Source organism: Mobula hypostoma, chromosome 14 (genome assembly GCF_963921235.1).
Source record: "Mobula hypostoma chromosome 14, sMobHyp1.1, whole genome shotgun sequence".
Taxonomy (NCBI): Eukaryota; Metazoa; Chordata; class Chondrichthyes; order Myliobatiformes; family Myliobatidae; genus Mobula; species Mobula hypostoma.
In genome coordinates this window covers 5734088-5753632 of record NC_086110.1, presented here as the reverse complement: position 1 = coordinate 5753632, position 19545 = coordinate 5734088, and the positions used below count along the sequence as shown (strand labels likewise).

General features: G+C 43.9%; 1 protein-coding gene across 1 annotated transcript in view; it reads right to left on the bottom strand.

The window, feature by feature from the left end:
* Positions 1 to 17443, bottom strand: part of sf3b3 (splicing factor 3b, subunit 3) — a 60043-nt gene extending 42600 nt beyond the window's left edge. Inside the window, exons 1-8 of the mRNA XM_063066615.1 lie at positions 17225 to 17443; positions 12121 to 12256; positions 11489 to 11644; positions 5581 to 5751; positions 4986 to 5158; positions 3896 to 4037; positions 2227 to 2339; positions 270 to 407 (exon numbers count right to left, since the gene is read on the bottom strand). Of these exons, the coding sequence (XP_062922685.1) occupies positions 270 to 407; positions 2227 to 2339; positions 3896 to 4037; positions 4986 to 5158; positions 5581 to 5751; positions 11489 to 11644; positions 12121 to 12190 (963 nt within the window). The 5' untranslated portion in view covers positions 12191 to 12256; positions 17225 to 17443. The remainder of the gene's footprint in view (positions 1 to 269; positions 408 to 2226; positions 2340 to 3895; positions 4038 to 4985; positions 5159 to 5580; positions 5752 to 11488; positions 11645 to 12120; positions 12257 to 17224) is intronic.
* Between the last annotated feature and the right edge of the window lie 2102 nt (positions 17444 to 19545).

Here is a 19545-nt window from a genome sequence, read left to right as displayed (position 1 = left end):
ATTAAGCCCCGCCCTCAAAACTGACAGGCAGTTAAACCACACCTTAAGCTTCACTAGGTGTTAAAAATATTGAATGTTCTTGATTGTCAAAAATTTTAACTCAAGCACACTAAAAAAGCTTACTGTTTAATTTTTTTTGATAAACCCAATCAATTAGAAACTAATTTAATGATACTCTTTAGAGCCATTCTCTTTCACTGAATAAACAAGGATTTTACCTAATATCCCCAAGTCAAACTCACAGCGTGAAATCTTAAGAGTTTACCTACCATGTCTTCATCTGTTTCAAGTGTGATTTTGAAGATGTCGCCTTGTTCAGTTTGTGCCAGGAAGAAGAACATGGACTTTGTTTTGTGTGTTGCAGAACAAACAAAGATCATTCCTCTTTCAGGATCATCCAGATCATTCTAAAAGAGCAAACAAGTCATATTTAAAATGTCACCTGTGGTACACTTCAAGGATTAATCAATCCTATGCAACTGGGGGTTCAACGTAACAGTTTGATTTGCTCTTTTTCATTATGGACTATGGTTTCTGTCAGTATTTAATGCCCTGTTTAATTACATTAAGTTGCCTGAAATTCTGGAATTTTTAACTAAGATGAAACAACAGCAATCTACTAAAGTTGGGGTGGGGAACAATCTGGGAGGCACATTACAATGATAAACCCTGTGCTTCTAGGTCACAGGCATCATAGATATAGGAGGCATTGTTAACAAAGTCTAAATTTCTGAAATGCATCCACACAGTGTTGATGGTACAGTGGGAATGTTTAGAGCAAGACCCAGAGTCAGATAGGTTATTTTGTCTTGGAGTGTCAGCAGATCCTATGAATCTGTACTCAAAACAAGCAAGTTGACAATAATATATCATACCTTAGGTTTGTGCCTTATAGGATGCAAAAGACTAGTGATCATCATCATGTGCCATGTCATATGACATGGGCAATCGTGGTCTTTTGACCGTAATTGTTCTTGGCAAATTTTTGTACAGAAGTGGTTTGTCACGCATTCTTCTGTGCAGTGTGTTTACAAGATTGAGAACCCCAGCCATTATCAATACTCTTCAGATTGCCTGCCTGACATCAGTGGTCAGATAACCAGGACTAGTGATATACAACATCTGCTCATTCACCACCTACTCCCATGGCTTCACGTGACCATGATTGGTGGGGCTATGTAGGTGCTACACCTTGCCCAAGGATGACCTGCAGGATAGCAGAGGGAAGGAGCGCCATACAGCTCCTTTGGTAGACATATCTCCACCCTGCCACCTGAAAAAAAACTAGTAAACTCCCTAAAAGATCCTAGTCAATGCTAGTCAATGCAAAATTCTGACTCTATATGTACATTATTAGCAAAGGGGAGTAAACAAGGAAGGCAAATACAGAAAACCAGCTAACATCACTCCCCTACATTGACAGGATGAAGCTAAAAACGTCAAACTACAGAGGGGCATTATCTAGTAGGATACCAATAAAGAGGTTAAATGTGCTCAAACCCAACATTAGAACCCAAAAAAACAAGTCACGAGGCCTTCTCAAGCATTCAGTGAAGTTATAGGTGATGGGATTATTAAATGTCCTAATTCATTTCCTATGTGATTATGAGATTAATTCTCAGTTAATTGATGACCGAAGGTACAAATTATTTTTCATGTATACTTTGACTACATGTACGTTCCAGATTGAGCCACTCATTCTCTACCCAAAAGGGGAATCTTTGATTTACACAAAACACATCCAAATCAAATAAACTGCAGAAAAGCTGAATAGCTAATGATGTTTATTACGGACATCAGTATTACTCAGCCAAATAGTTTGCAGAAACCAAGTCTCAGTTGAGGAACATGTAGATGTGAAGTACAACACTGCTACGAATGCTGCCATGGAGGGAAGACAAAACACTGTTACCAAATGAAAGCCAGAGTTCTTCTATCTTCATGGCCAGCAATTTTCCTTACTTTAACATTACAAAATAGATCACCACTAGATCATACAGGTATTTGGCTGTATGTAAATATGCTGTTCAATCCTGCTACAAAATTAACAGTAGCTACAATTAAAAGGCTTTTGAGAAGTTTTGGAACACACCAAAAATGCCAATTGCTTCTACAGCATTAAACAATTTTCAACATTCAAATTACACTCAAACCAAAATTCCGATCTTCGCTGCAAAAATGAATGAATTAAATGTGGGTGACCACCAAATGCAACAAACTTCTTACCCTCCTCCTGGGAATGGGGCATCGGATATCAGGCTGGTCTCCAAAGTTTTTATACGTGATGTAATTTTCAGAGCAGATTAGTACACCGCTGGGCCCATCAGAGCCTCCTGGAACTGTAGGGAAAAAAAGTTTAATTTTCAACATACTAAAACTTTACACCATTTTTCAGCTTTAAGGTAACTGCAACCTAAGAGTACAATGCAACATTCAGTAGCACAATCGGTAGAGCTGTTGCCTCAAAGCTCCAGCAACCCAGCTTCATTCATGTGTGGATTCTGCAGAGTAGGTATTCTCCCATATAGTCAAGAGTGATACAGGATGGAATCAGGTCCTTCAGCCCAATCTGTTTCTGTCAACCATGTCTATGGTTGACAAGCTAGTCATACAGTATTTTTTCTCTATTTGGACTGTATCCCTTTAAACCGTCCTATTCACATATTTATCCAAAGACATGATCGATATGGCCTCTACTGTATAGCAGGAGATAGAATTCCGAATTGAGTTTAATGGAATGTGGAGAGGAAAAAAATTGGATTTATGTAGGATTTAGAGTAAATGAGCACTTAATGGCTAGAGCAGACCCGGTCGACCAAAGGGCCCATTTCATTACTGTATTACTTTGTGACTCGGTGAGATAAAAGTTCCGTTAATGCAAAATGTATTTTAGAATCAGAATCATATTTACTATCACCGACTTATTTGCTGTGAAATTTGCTGTTTTGCAGTAGGCTGAATTTCAAGCCATTTGTCACGGCTGTGAGGTTTCCTGCAAGAATCGTTGCCCTCAGCCTCAATGAATGAGAAAATTCCAAGGCAAGGATCTGCAATTTGCGTTAAGTCTCATTAGTCACCACCTATCCCGCTCTTGGTAGGACTGTATCTGCTCAGTCCTCTCATGCTACAGAACATATTTTCCCACACCATACTTAACCAGGAACTATCCCAACTTCGACCCCAAATTGAAGTCACCCTCCTTCCAAAACTCCACTGCAGATTGTCTATGGGCAGCAGCCTCTCAGTTCAAGGCCATTTTTGTTGGTCAATACTGTGCATCAATAAAAGTATTCTCTAGACAGTTATAAGGTAGGTTCAGATGCAAGCCACAGCTGCCATAATCCTGCAGAACATGCATCAACCAGACCTTATGCTACCAGTCAGATCTTTACCATTAACTTTTATAATTTGCCTTCAAATTTAGTTAACCTTGATAAAATTAATAAGGGCTTTTCTCCTTACCCAGGAAAAGGAAAACCAATCTGAGATTGGTTCCAGTTCATCCCAGACTCTCCACAACAAACCAATGACTTCAAGACCTAAAGATAATAGTCTGATAGAAACTTACACCAAGAATCAAGATAATAAATTGTTCTTTAAGCAATCCCCCAGCTAACTTCCCATTACTCTGGTGAAGTACCTTTAATCTGAAATGATTATTCAGTTTCTCTTTTCACATGCTGAGGGTATCCACCATTTTCTTTTTTTTTATTTCAGAGTTCCAGCATCTATTCTTTTTTTTTAAAAAAACTTTTTTTCCCACTATGAATTCTTATTTCATCACATCAAGGTAAATTGGTGTGTTTCAGCACAGATGACAACATCTGACTTTATTTGTACATTGAAAATGAACTTAAGCTAGCTTACCAAGATTCATTTAATCACTTTGCCATACCTGTGATCAGGAAGTTGCCATGTTCTTCCAGGGGTTCACTGTATTTCCTCACAACATGGTTTAGGCCCAAGTCCAACTCATAGAATGTCAATGTCTGCTGAGTATTAGCAGCAGCTTCACCTGTCGGATCGCTGTCTGCCTCCTACAATAGAGGAAAAGAACACAAACACAAAACGGACTGTTTAACTCACAAATGTTTTTTTTAAACCTTTCAACAATTTATGACTGAATTATTTTTCATGCAAGGCCATTAACCTGAATATCAGGTCAGTATGGAATTCAAATATAGTTCATTCCTTTATCCATTGGAAGCTGACCAAGTCACCAGGTTTTCTTACTGCTACACCATCTCACAATTGTCAATGAATAGCAACCAAGAATCGGAATACTCCCAAAGACTTGGCATCATGTTAAATCTATATAGCAAGTTCCTGTACATGCTTTAATGGAAGATCATCAACATTAACTACATTTTCTTCTGTAACTGAGTATTTACCCCATTATTTTCCTACAAGCACAATAATTTATCAACTGAATCATTAATGCATAATTCAGAGCTTCAGAGGCAGTTAACTTGATGATAAAGTATCTGATTTTACAGAGATGCACGCAACAGATACTCTATAAATTAATGAAACCATAAAGCTGGTGATTCATGCAAGGTTTATATTAACATTTTAAAGCAAAATCTTCCTCTCTAAAAGTGACAATTTACATAATGAACCATGAGTACCAGATGTGATATTCAACTTGGCTCGTGCAGAAACAGCTGATCTCAGCTGGATCTCATAGTTAGCCAGTGTCCAAGTCTTTCAATCACCAGCCAGTTACCAAAAAATTCATAGTAAAGAACAGATATAGCTGAACTTTACAACATAATTCCCAAAGCTCAAGTGTACATCAATACATCAACCAAACTACAAAAATTGTTCTTTAGGAAAAGTCAATACCTTGAAACTATTGCAGAACGTGAGAAAACTTGATTTTCTCAAAAGTTAACTGCAATAATTTGGCAATAAATGCCTCAGCAAACAAACAAAAATGTTTTATCACACAATATTAGTCATACAATCCTCTAAAGCCCAAATACCTCATAGTCCATCTCAAGGCAAGCAAACATAGGATTTTCAAAGCCCACATCGACACCAACAACATGATACACCAAAGTATTTGCTTTATGAGCCTCCAGTGGTGAAGAAATGGTGAGACGAGCAGCAGCATCTCTGTTCAGGATGTAGACCAGCTTTTGCTTCTCAATGGCACCTGGCAAGAAACCAAACCACTTTTGTCATGGAACCAGAGGCACAATGATAACATCTGTAAAAAATAGGAATATACTGTAGATCTCTCAAAGCACTAATAATAAACACATTGCTGAATCAAAGCAAAGACATCCACTTTGTTCAGTATTAGTCACCTTATCAAGGGGTAGATAAGGGAACGTCAGGAGAAGTTTTCCAGATTTTCTACTCCTGATTTCCACTCCCTTCCAGAAAGTAGACAAACCAATTTCAGGTGGTCCAAGTGAGACTTCCAATATTCAACATCAGATTATTGCTGTCACGTGATGTTTTCAAGAACAAGACAATAGTGGGGTAAGTAGGTGGTGCAGCAGATGAGTCATAATCTACCGGATGGCGGCCTCACGGTGAATAGCCTGGTTCTTACTTTCCCCTGCCACTTACCTATCATGACAGCACGACCTTTCGGGTCAACTGCCAAGTACTGGCCAGGAACAATGCGTCGGCATCCACTCTTTCCAAAGGTTTCCTGATGAACCTTGTCAAAAATATTCTTGGAAGGCTGGTATTCCAGGATAACAATTCTGCCAGAGTCACTGCCTACTACTATGTAATCTGTGGATAAAATGGAAGCAAGATTTATGATGAAAACGTAGAGGTAATGACAAAATAATGCATTATCAATGTAGATACAAGCAAAACCCATATTACCAGAACACTTAGCAATGGAAGTTAACTTCTTTGTTGTGCTCTGGGAGTTTCTGTAGTGTTTGCTTGGGAAACATAGCAAATACTTTTACCCATCAGGTCAACTTTCTTTCACCTGACAACTGTCAACCAGAACGGTGAAGCAAACTAGCAATATGGCACTGATCACAATGGTCAAGTGTGGACCCACAAATGAATTATGTTTGAGCTCCAGTTCTAAAAACTGTCCTACCAGTTGCCAACGGATTGCTTTTATCTATAATTCAGATCTTAGGTGTGATAGACGACTAAGGTAAAAGATATATGGGTACTCACTAACTATATTCGGACCCCATTTGACTTCAGGCCAGAAAAGGATAAGATAGGCTTTCTTTTTCAAATGTACATTGAAACATAGAGCAAAATGCATCCTTTGCGTTTGTAAGGATTGTGCTGAGCAGCCTACAAGTGTTGCCATACTTCCTGCAATGAAACAGCATGACTATGGTGGAATTTTCACCATGTAGGTTTAAGGAACGTGTCATAGAACAGAGACCTCCACGTAGAAGTTCACATTTCTCTAACACTTCATCACAGATGAGACATGCTGGCTTATCAGTCAGGGCATTGCACTGTGTTAGAAGTCATAATACAGCTGTACAAGACGTAGGTAAAGCCACAGCTGGAGTATTACATACAGTTTTGGTTACCCTATTGCAGGAGACTAAATTAAGTTGGAAAGACAGCAGTTTACAAGCATGCTGCCAGGACACGAGGGCCTGAAATCAAGAGTTTGGGCTAGCTAGAACTTCATTCCTTGGAACACAGGAAACCGAAAGGTGATATATAAAATAATAACGAGGGGCATAAAATCATGAGATGCAGTGTTCGTCTCAGTGAAAGGAAACAAGAAATTAGAATGCATGGGTTGAAGAAGAGAGGGATAAGATTTAAAAGGGATTTGACAGGAAACTTCTTCACACAGAGGATGGTGTGTATTTGGAACAAGCTTTCAGGCAGGTACAGTAACCTTGGGTAAGAGTGACCATAATATGGTGGAATTTTTCATTAAGATGGAGAGTGACATAGTTAATTCAGAAACAAAGGTTCTGAACTTAAAGAGGGGTAATTTTGAAGGTATGAGACATGAATTAGCTAAGATAGACTGGCAAATGACACTTAAAGGGTTGATGGTGGATATGCAATGGCAAGCATTTAAAGGTTGCATGGATGAACTACAACAATTGTTCATCCCAGTTTGGCAAAAGAATAAATCAAGGAAGGTAGTGCACCCATGGCTAACAAGAGAAATTAGGGATAGTATCAATTCCAAAGAAGCATACAAATTAGCCAGAGAAAGTGGCTCACCTGAGGACTGGGAGAAATTCAGAGTTCAGCAGAGGAGGACAAAGGGCTTAATTAGGAAGGGGAAAAAAGATTATGAGAGAAAACTGGCGGGAAACATAAAAATGGACTGTAAAAGCTTTTATAGATATGTAAAAAGGAAAAGACTGGTAAAGACAAATGTAGGTCCCCTGCAGACAGAAACAGGTGAATTGATTATGGGGAGCAAGGACATGGCAGACCAATTGAATAATTACTTTGGTTCTGTCTTCACTAAGGAGGACATAAATAATCTTCCAGAAATAGTAGGGGACAGAGGGTCCAGTGAGATGGAGGAACTGAGCGAAATACATGTTAGTAGGGAAGTGGTGTTAGGTAAATTGAAGGGATTGAAGGCAGATAAATCCCCAGGGCCAGATGGTCTGCATCCCAGAGTGCTTAAGGAAGTAGCCCAAGAAATAGTGGATGCATTAGTGATAATTTTTCAAAACTCGTTAGATTCTGGGCTAGTTCCTGAGGATTGGAGGGTGGCTAATGTAACCCCACTTTTTAAAAAAGGAGGGAGAGAGAAACTGGGGAATTATAGACCGGTTAGCCTAACGTCGGTGGTGGGGAAACTGCTGGAGTCAGTTATCAAGAATGTGATAACAGCACATTTAGAAAGCGGTGAAATGATCAGACAAAGTCAGCATGGATTTGTGAAAGGAAAATCATGTCTGACGAATCTCATAGAATTTTTTGAGGATGTAACTAGTAGAGTGGATAGGGGAGAACCAGTGGATGTGGTATATTTGGATTTTCAAAAGGCTTTTGACAAGGTCCCACACAGGAGATTAGTGTGCAAACTTAAAGCACACGGTATTGGAGGTAAGGTATTGGTGTGGGTGGAGAATTGGTTAGCAGACAGGAAGCAAAGAGTGGGAATAAACGGGACCTTTTCAGAATGGCAGGCGGTGACTAGTGGGGTACCGCAAGGCTCAGTGCTGGGACCCCAGTTGTTTACAATATATATTAATGACTTGGATGAGGGAATTAAATGCAGCATCTCCAAGTTTGCGGATGACACGAAGCTGGGTGGCAGTGTTAGCAGTGAGGAGGATGCTAAGAGGATGCAGGGTGACTTGGATAGGTTGGGTGAGTGGGCAAACTCATGGCAGATGCAATTTAATGTGGATAAATGTGAAGTTATCCACTTTGGTGGCAAAAATAGGAAAACAGATTATTATCTGAATGGTGGCCGATTAGGAAAAGGGGAAGTGCAACGAGACCTGGGTGTCATTATACACCAGTCATTGAAAGTGGGCATGCAGGTACAGCAGGCGGTGAAAAAGGCGAATGGTATGCTGGCATTTATAGCGAGAGGATTCGAATACAGGAGCAGGGAGGTACTACTGCAGTTGTACAAGGCCTTGGTGAGACCACACCTGGAGTATTGTGTGCAGTTTTGGTCCCCTAATCTGAGGAAAGACATCCTTGCCATAGAGGGAGTACAAAGAAGGTTCACCAGATTGATTCCTGGGATGGCAGGACTTTCATATAAAGAAAGACTGGATGAACTGGGCTTGTACTCGTTGGAATTTAGAAGATTGAGGGGGGATCTGATTGAAACGTATAAAATCCTAAAGGGATTGGACAGGCTAGATGCAGGAAGATTGTTCCCGATGTTGGGGAAATCCAGAACGAGGGGCCACAGTTTGAGGATAGAGGGGAAGCCTTTTAGGACCAAGATTAGGAAAAACTTCTTCACACAGAGAGTGAATCTGTGGAATTCTCTGCCACAGGAAACAGTTGAGGCCAGTTCATTGGCTATATTTAAGAGGGAGTTAGATATGGCCCTTGTGGCTACGGGGGTCAGGGGGTATGGAGGGAAGGCTGGGGCGGGGTTCTGAGTTGGATGATCAGCCATGATCATAATAAATGGCGGTGCAGGCTCAAAGGGCCGAATGGCCTACTCCTGCACCTATTTTCTATGTTTCTATGTAACACTTAAAAGACATTGGTACAATTACGTGGGTAGGAAAGGTTTAGAGATACAAGCCAAATGCAGGCATATGAGTGGGTACCTTGGTTGGCATGGACGATTTGGGCTGATGGGCCTGCTTCCATGCTGCATTGCTTTATGCTCTGAATCAATGAACTAATAACCATTATCCAGGTATGGCTGATTAGTTAGAGACCTGATCCTTGAATAAATACTGGACTGGCAATTCAAAGGGATACATTACAGAGCAGAAATTGAAAATATCATTATGGCAGCTTAAGTATTTGAATTCAGTTTTGAGCAGTAAGTAAAAAAAAAAAATCAGTATGTGATGATTTGGTTTATTTGTTTCTCAAGGAAGCAGGCAACAAGGCTGCTTTATATGTTACTGTAGCTTCAGATAAAGTTAGTGGATTCTTGCCCTCTGTAGTGTATTTGAAATGTGAATAAAACCTCACAACCACCTTCCTAAAGGAAACAAGGGACAAACACATTCCAGGAAAGAACAAAAACAATGAATCTTTCCTTACCTGCTTCATGAAACTAAATCATGATTTGAACTCCCTAAGCTAAGATCAATAGAAAACTCCCAACTGAGCAGTTAATACAAAATCAAATTTCTTGAAGTCAACTATTCGTAAAATGCATTTCTTACATTACCCTACAGTCATTCAAAGCAAAATGGTAGCCAAGAGCTGCAGCTAACAAGAAATTCAGAATAGCCACTGAAATAAGAGACCACAATTTATTTGAATTCCCATCATTATCTTTATAGTACACATACAGCTACCCTGATAGTTTTCAAGCATTTTAGAGATGCTTCCCAATGCTGATCCATCTCAGAACCTTTTTCTATGAAGCAACCAAAAATCAAAATCCAGTCCTGCTAATGACTTCCTAGGCGGGTTCACACATTTCCAATTGCTCCATTTAATGATGGAACTGTGGCTCACAACTAACCACTTGCTAGACATACTTTCAACCAGATCTCTAGACCAAAATGTTCATGTGAATAAAGTCACTAAGTCCCAGGAATGATCAAATGATACTGGGAATGAAAGGGTTAATACATTAAGAGCATTTGGCAGCTCTGGGCCTGGACTTCATTTTAGAAGAATAGGGGCGGGGAGTCTCATTGAAACCTATCAATTATTGAAGGGCCTAGATCGATTAGGTTCTTTAAGGTTGTTATAGTCATGGGAAGTAGTGGGGATAAGCTCCCACTACCTATTAAATGCGCTCAATGGTGTGCGTCTCGAACAGCCTCTGCCAACCAAGTCCAGCTCCCGGCCTTAACTATTGGCTTAGCTATTAAGCCCAGTGGAACCATTTCTACCTTCAAAAGGAATAATATCAAGTTACTGGCCCCTTAAAACTAGTTGCTTCAGGCAGATGGGGCTCGTCAGCTATGGAAGGCAACTCATTCTCAAACCCCCACCATTTGCAGCTATACCCACTATGGAGAAGGGTTTGGGAGTAAACTCAGAGGGAAAAATCCAGGGTGGGTCCCTAAGGCAGTTCTACATTGAGCTCAACGCTAACTGGCAACTTCTGCAACACTGCTGGTGCCAAACAGTTTTGGTCTCTCCCGTTCCTTTCGATTCATCAGTTGCAAGAAAGGGAGCCTGATGCATGGACAACAGCTTGCTCTCCCTATTGTACTACACTAGCTTGAGCATCATATAGACAGCTAGGACGCAACATCTATGGTAGACTCCGACCAACAGAAGGCCTTAGAGTGGATTGGAGAGAACGCTTCATCGCGTGGGGGAGCGTAGGACCAGAGTGCATAGCCTCAGAATACAAGGTCATCCCTTTAGAACAGAGATGAGAATTGAGTCTGTGGAACTCATTGCCAGTGACATCATTAGGCATAATTAGAAGCAGAGGCTGACACAGCATCGAAGATTATAGGGAAAAAGCAGGAGAATGGGGTTGAGAAGGATCATAAATCAGCTGTGATGAAATGGTGGAGCAGCCTCAACATGCTGGATGGCCCGATTCTGCTATGTTTTATAGTCTAAAAAGGGATCGAACTAATCTCCCATACCACTGCATGATCTCAAACATCCATTCGGATTAGGAATAATGTAGGACAAGATGGTATTTCTATATATGATTCAGGGAGTCATGATGGAAAATGCTTACATGGAATTGAGAATAAGATGCAATTCACCACTAATTATCTCCATGCCATTTATGCTTGACTTTACTGAGAGGAAAGCACTTGGATGAAGAACTAGAAGCCAGTCCAAATGAGATGAGATGACAGATTAAATTAAAGCTGCTGAATTTACAAGCATTTTTGTAAGAGGTCAATCCATTTAAGAATATTCCTACCTTTGGTACCTCCAGTTAACCTGAAGGCCATCAAAGAACGAATGATCCCAAAAGCCTCCACTGTCAACAGTGTATGCACCTTCCCAGTATTTGCATCTGGACGCAGCAACTCCAGGATTTTCCCCCTGGAAACAACAATCTCCTGCATTTTGGTGCCTATAATGAAACATATGAATCAGGAGGATAATTCTGAAACTTCTATACCATAAAGCCCAATAATTTAGCATAAAAATTCTGCAAAATAACCTCCTGCAGCTAGAATTGCAGATTTTTACATCTTTGCATCGTACTGCTGCAACAAAACATAAAATTTCAAGCAACACAAGTCAGTGATAATTCTGTAAAGAAGTCAAACAGGACCTGAATTCAAAACATTCTAAAGAGAGTGAGATGATTAAGCCAAAGGCTGCGCATAAAAAAAGGAAGATAGTGTAAATAATATGTCTCGTCAGGCTTTGGAATTCAAAGAAAGCACCGGAACACAATCCTACAGTCCACCAGCATAACTGAGTATTACAGAGGAGTCATGTTCAATGTTTCCACTTCTTACGGGTGATCCAGCAAACTGCTGGCATAATCTATCACACCAACAGCAGAAGTCAAACCAAACCAGCTTGTCTGCAGATTCTTACCTGAGAAGTTTCCATGAATGGCATGTGATATGCCAGTTGCTCTTTGAAGGGTCAGATTATATAAAAACATGATTCCACAATTTCTTTTATCACTTAATAACGAAAGTTAGATCCCGCTTCCAGTGTTTAAGAGAGGCTGCAGACAGAATACAAATTGAATCTGTGTAAATATTAATTACAAAATCAGAAGAAAATTAACAACACAAAGCCACAAGGTAACTGAAAACTGTATATGGATTTTAGCAAGGCATTTGATAAGATACCCCATGCAAGGCTTATTGAGAAAGTAAGGAGGCAAGGGATCCAAGGGGACATTGCTTTGTGGATCCAGAACTGGCTTGCCCACAGAAGGCTGTAGATGGGTCATATTCTGTATGGAGGTTGGTGACCAGTGGTGTGCCTCAGGGATCTGTTCTGGGACCCCTACTCTTCGTGAGTTTTATAAATGACCTGGATGAGGAAGTGGAGGGATGGGTTAGTAAGTTTGCTGATGACACAAAGGTTGGAGGTGTTGTGTATAGTGTGGAGGGCTGTCAGAGGTTACAGTGGGACATCGATAGGATGCAAAACTAGGCTGAGAAGTGGCAGATGGAGTTCAACCCAGATAAGTGTGAAGTGGTTCATTTTGGTAGGTCAAATATGATGGCAGAATATAGTATTAATGGTAAAACTCTTGGCAGTGTGCAGGATCAGTGGGATCCTGGGGTCCGAGTCCATAGAATGCTCAAAGCAGCTGCACAGGTTGACTCTGTGGTTAAGAAGGCATATGGTGTATTGGCCTTCATCAATCGTGGAATTGAATTTAAGAGACGAGAGGAAATGTTGCAGCTATATAGGACCCTGGTCAGACCCCACTCGGAGTACTGTGCTCAGGTCTGGTCGCCTCACTACAGGAAGGATGTGGAAGCCATAGAAAGGGTGCAGAGGAGATTTACAAGGATGTTGCCTGGATTGGGGAGCATTCCTTATGAAAACAGGTTGAGTGAGCTTGGCCTTTTCTCCGTGGAGCGACGGAGGATAAGAGGTGACCTGATCGAGGTGTATAAGATGATGAGAGGCATTGATCGTGTGGATAGTCAGAGGCTTTTTCCCCAGGGCTGAAATGGTTGCCACAAGAGGACACAGGTTTAAGGTGCTGGGGAGTAGTTACAGAGATATCAGGGTTAAGTTTTTTTACTCAGAGAGTGGTGAGTGCGTGGAATGGGCTGCCCGCAATGGTGGTGGAGGTGGATATGATAGGGTCTTTTAAGAGACTCCTGGACAGGTACATGGAGCTTAGAAAAATAGAGGGCTATGATTAAGCCTAGTAATTCCTAAGGTAGGGCCATGTTCAGCACAACTTTGTGGGCCGAAGGGCCTGTACTGTGCTGTAGGTTTTCTATGTTTCTATCAATTCTGTTTCTCTTTCCATTGATCTGCCTGACCTACTGAGCATTTCTAGTTTATTTTGCTTCAGGACCACAAGGTAACTGGAAAACTTAAATGTTCAAATCTGCAGCCCAGATGCCACAATTTTCCATGGAGAGAAATGGACGGGAAGTCAGTACTTCAGGTTGAGACTGGGCTAAAAATAAGTGGAGATAGCCAGTATTAAAAGGAGGGAAGTAAGGAGGGAGAGAGGATCATAGTCATTCAAAAGCCCCTCGAGATGTAACTGTAGGATCAACTAGCTTTCCTGGGGAAATCTGTAACTGACTTTGCACTCCAACAGTCGTCAAGATGTACTTCATGAAATCCTTCAGTCAGTCGCAAGAATTGCAAATCAGGGATGTCAGGTAAAATTTCTATGGGTTCCAGCACATGTAGGGGTGAAGGGAAATGAGAGGGTAGATGAGTTGGCAAAGAGGGCGTTAAAAAGAAAATATAGAAATGCACATTAGTATCAGTAAAGCAGAGGTTAAGTGTGTAATCTGGGAAAAAAATCAACCAAATGTGGCAAGAAAGATGTGACAGGGAGGGGAAAGGGAGGCATTTATACCAAATATAAAAAAGTGCTGCAGGTACTAGGGTAGGTAGTGGATATAGAAGAGAGGAAACTGTGTGGACTAGGTTAAGGCTGGGGCACTGTGCATTAAACAAAACATTGAAAATGATAGGGAAACACCAGACTGGATTGTGTGAGGAATGTCAGGAAGAGGAGTCAGTAGAACATATAGTTCTGAGTTGCAGGAAGTATGGGATACAGAGAGACATGATGAGAATTAATCTAAGGAAACTGGGGGTGCAGGAATTCACATTGAAAGGGTTGCTGGGCATGGGTGAGAGAGCACAGGTTAGGGTATTTTTAGCTTTCTTAAGGGGTACAGGGGTTTTTTTTATATAGGATATGCCGAATAAGCAGGAATAGGGTACTAGAATGGCCAAAGATGGGAGGATAAAGTGTAGGTTGGTGTGTGTGTGTGTGTGAGTGTGTGTGTGTGTGTGTGAGTGTGTGTGTGTGTGAGTGTGTGTGAGAGAGAGAGAGAGAAAAAGATTTAGAATGCAAGTCTATTGCACACTCCGGAGCAGAAGGTGGCGGTAATGCACCATTAATCCGGGTGCCAACTGTCGTAAAACAAGACGAAGAAGAAAAAGGTGGTTTCCTGGGGCAAAGAGACGGAGGAGGAACCATTCCTTATGACATGTGACCATGCATAAGGCTAACAGGGAGCCTGGCTATCAGAAGTTGCTGGCAGTACTCCATACCAGTCAATGAATCATTTTTTATGGCCATTAAAAGGCTCACATGGAACCTGGCTATAGGCCATACTAATCAATGAGCGTGCACTCCAGGAATTGGGTCAGGGCCACTCGGTTTTTATTGCGGATTAACCTGCACATTAATTTGGTGCACAGAGATCAAACACTCACAAGGCAGAAGACAAGAGCCCCAGCAGGGTGAAACCACCTTATGGCCTATGTAGCTCGCTGGTCCAGTGGCTGCAATCCCGCCAGTCCTCATCTCCAACCCCCTTAAGGTTCCATTCCACCACTGCCACCCTCCTTCCATGCTCCCTCAGCCCCCACCCCATCCCTTTCAACCAACAACCACCCTCTCCTCCTGCGTCCCATCCCACCATGCTCCTGAAAAACGTTGTCTCATTTTCACTATCTTCTGTACCAGCAGTTATGGTCAAAATGACAATAAAAAGTGACTTGACTTAACTAACCACCCACCCCCCCATCCCATTCCACTAACCTCACCCCTGGAGTCCCTTTGCACTAGCCTCCCCACACCCCCCCCCCGCGTCCCGTTCCACTAACCTCACCCCTGGAGTCCCTTTGCACTAGCCTCCCCACCCCCCCCATGTCCCGTTCCAATTAGCTCCCCCCCCACATCCCGTTCCAATTATCTCCCCTCTCCCCCCCCACCCCCGGCATCCCGTTCCAATAATCTCCCCTCTCTCCCCCACCCCCGGCATCCCGTTGCAATTATCTCCCCTCTTCCCCCCCCCGGCATCCCGTTCCAATTATCTCCCCTCTCTCCCCCACCCCCAGCATCCCGTTCCATTTATCTCCCCTCTCTCCACCCCACCCCCAGCATCCCGTTCCATTTATCTCCCCTCTCTCTCCCCCCACCCCCGGCATCCCATTCCAATTATCCCCCCTCTCTCCCCCCCCACCCCCAGCATCCCATTCCAATTATCCCCCCTCTTCCCCCCCCCGGCATCCCGTTCCATTTATCTCCCCTCTCCCCCCCCCACCCCGGCATCCCATTCCAATTATCCCCCCTCTCTCCCCCCCCACCCCCAGCATCCCATTCCAATTATCCCCCCTCTTCCCCCACCCCCAGCATCCCGTTCCAATTATCCCCCCTCTCTCCCCCCCACCCCCAGCATCCCGTTCCAATTATCCCCCCTCTTCTCCCCCCCGGCATCCCGTTCCAATTATCTCCCCTCTTTCTCCCCCCCCCCGGCATCCCGTTCCAATTATCCCCCCTCTCTCCCCCCCCACCCCCAGCATCCCATTCCAATTATCCCCCCTCTTCCCCCCCCCGGCATCCCGTTCCATTTATCTCCCCTCTCCCCCCCCACCCCGGCATCCCATTCCAATTATCCCCCCTCTCTCCCCCCCACCCCCAGCATCCCATTCCAATTATCCCCCCTCTTCCCCCACCCCCAGCATCCCGTTCCAATTATCCCCCCTCTCTCCCCCCCACCCCCAGCATCCCGTTCCAATTATCCCCCCTCTTCTCCCCCCCGGCATCCCGTTCCAATTATCTCCCCTCTTTCTCCCCCCCCGGCATCCCGTTCCAATTATCCCCCCTCTCTCCCCCCCCCCCCAGCATCCCATTCCAATTATCCCCCCTCTTCCCCCCCCCCGGCATCCCGTTCCATTTATCTCCCCTCTCCCCCCCCACCCCGGCATCCCATTCCAATTATCCCCCCTCTCTCCCCCCCACCCCCAGCATCCCATTCCAATTATCCCCCCTCTCTCCCCCCCCACCCCCAGCATCCCATTCCAATTATCCCCCCTCTTCCCCCCCCCCGGCATCCCGTTCCATTTATCTCCCCTCTCCCCCCCCCCCACCCCGGCATCCCATTCCAATTATCCCCCCTCTCTCCCCCCCCACCCCCAGCATCCCATTCCAATTATCCCCCCTCTTCCCCCACCCCCAGCATCCCGTTCCAATTATCCCCCCTCTTCTCCCCCCCGGCATCCCGTTCCAATTATCTCCCCTCTTTCTCCCCCCCCCCGGCATCCCGTTCCAATTATCCCCCCTCTCTCCCCCCCCCCACCCCCAGCATCCCGTTCTAATTATCCCCCCTCTTCCCCCCCCCACCCCCGGCATCCCGTTCCAATTATCTCCCCTCTTTCTCCCCCCCCCCCGGCATCCCGTTGCAATTATCTTCCCTCTTCCTCCCCCCCCCCCCCCGGCATCCCGTTGCAATTATCTTCCCTCTTCCTCCCCCCCCCCCGCGTCCCGTTCCACTAACCTCTCCCACCCCCTGGACCCGATTTTCACCCACAGCCCGCCCGCCCGCCGGCCGGACCGGGGACAATGCGCTGCCACCTAGGCCCGAAAACCTAACCCGCCTCCGAACACCTACTGGCGGCCGCCTCCCTGAAATATCGCCAGAAGAGGCTGCGCCGCGGTGCCTCGGATCGGCGGCGGCCACCATACCTGCTGAGAGGGGTCGGATGCCGCCGATACGCGCTCAGACTCGGCAGCACATCCTCTCCTCACCGAGCCATCCTTCCCTCTCCGGCCCAGGATCCTGTCTACCCCCACGGCTGGCCCGCGCCCGCCTGACGCGGCTCTTCGGAATAGCCAAGTTCAAAGGCGAATGCACCCCTCGGCACGCTGCTCCTCGTAGTCAAGTAATTATAAATTGTGTCGCAAAGAAACTCTCACACATATGAACACCCTAATGCAAAGTTGTAAAATATTTTCTTCAGGCAGCTACTCAGACACATCGACAACATGCCCAAGTCCCTTTATCACGGTGCCCGCCTGTAGGCGGTTTCACTTTGTTGGACAGCTTATATCTTATTATGATAGGCTTATTTTAAAATGTAGCTGTTTCTTACTTTAGTTTGGAATTGCAGCATGATTTGTTATGCAACATAATTTGTATTATTTTCTTCAACAATCCTAAAGCATTTCTTGCAGACAATTTATAATAGATGTAGGTGCGCTCATTGGCATTGGTCACATATAAAACCATATAACAATTACAGCATGGAAACAGGCCATCTCGGCCCTTCTAGTCCGTGCCGAACTCTTACTCTCACCTAGTCCCACATGTACAGTGAAAAGTTTGTTTTACATAGTACTTACACCTGGAGGAGGTTGTATGATGTTGAAAGACCCAAAACACCTGATGATTCCAGGAACATCACTTAAGATGTGTCCAGAAGCTTCAATAGATGTATGTACACAGACACAGATTGGCATTACACAGTGCATTGAGCTAGAATAAGATAAAACAAAAATGCAGAAAAACGTGTTTGTTGAACTACAGAAAAAGTGCAGAGCAAATAAATGATAAATTGTAAGATCATAAGGTAGATTGTGAAAAAGAGTACATTCTACATTAGAGTGGAACGGAAACTGTTCTTGAACCTGGTGTTACATGCTATCAGGCTCTTGTATCTTCTGCCGAATGGGAGAGAGAATGGCCAGGATGGGTGGGGACTTTGATTATGCTGGTTGCTTTACTGAGGCAGGGAGAAGCATAGGCAGATTCCATAGAAGAGAGGCTGGTTCCTGTGATGTGCTGAACTACGTTGAAAGCTCCTGTAGTTTCTTGCGGTCATATGCAGTCAATTGTCATACAAAGATGGTATGCATCCAAAGAGAATGGTTTATAAATGGTTCATGAATAAAAGTTGTTAAAGAGTTGAATGTCTTTATAGCCTCCTGAAGAAGTAGAGGTGTTGGTGAGCTTTCTTGTCTATGACATCAACATATTTGAACCAAGACAGGCTTTTGGGAACTTGAAGTCAATCCTCCCAACCTCAGCACCATTGATACAGACAGGAACACATGCATCACCCCTCTTTCTGAAGTCAATGACCAGCTCATTTGTTGACATAGAGAGAAAGGTTATTGTCATGACAACGTGTCACTAAGGTCTCTATCTCCTTCCTGTACTCTGACTCATCATTATTTGAGATGAAGCCTACTACAGTGGTATCATCTGCAAACTTGTAGATGGAGGTAGAGAAGAAGCTGGCCATGCAGTCACGAGTTTACAGGGAGTAGAGTACAGGGAGCTGAGGATGCAGCACTGTTCACATAATTGTGGTGGAAGTGTTGTTCCCTACTACTGATTGTGGTCTCTTTGTAAGAAAGTCAAGAAGCCAGTTGCAGAGCGAGGCACTCACTCCCATGAGGGCCAGTAACTCCTAAGTATGCAAGACCAGAGTTCAAGGCCTGCCATTGCTATCAACAAGTCCTGGATCAGTACTAAAGATCAAAGGCTAAAGCTCAATCAGATGCCCGGAGGTTGAGGCCCGATAGCTGGAGCCTTGAGTCTGCAAGTCCACTGGGGAAGTCAAGGGCTCAATATCTGTGAATCGTTCAGTCCACTGGAGGCTGGAGACTACAGATGGCCTGTCCTGGAGTTGAAGGACTGGGTATGTGCATGGGTGGGAGGAATGTTTTGCTGTTGTTCTTTTGTTGCTTGCTGTGTTCTGTTTTCTCGTTTTCCATGTTGCTTTGCCAAGCATTTTGGGCATGTTACATTGGTACCAGAATGTATGGCAACACTTGCAGGCTGTTCCCAGCACATCCTTAGGTTGTGTTGGTTGTTAATGCAAGTACCACATTTCACTGTATATTTCGATGTGCATGTGATAAATGAATTTGAATCTGTAGGGCCAGAGAGATTGTGTCTGCTGCTGACATGTTTCAGTGTGCTGAGGTTGACTGGAAAGCTGAAGCTGATGCGTGCCTTGACCAGCCTCTCGAAGCACTTCATCATGATGATGATGTTATAG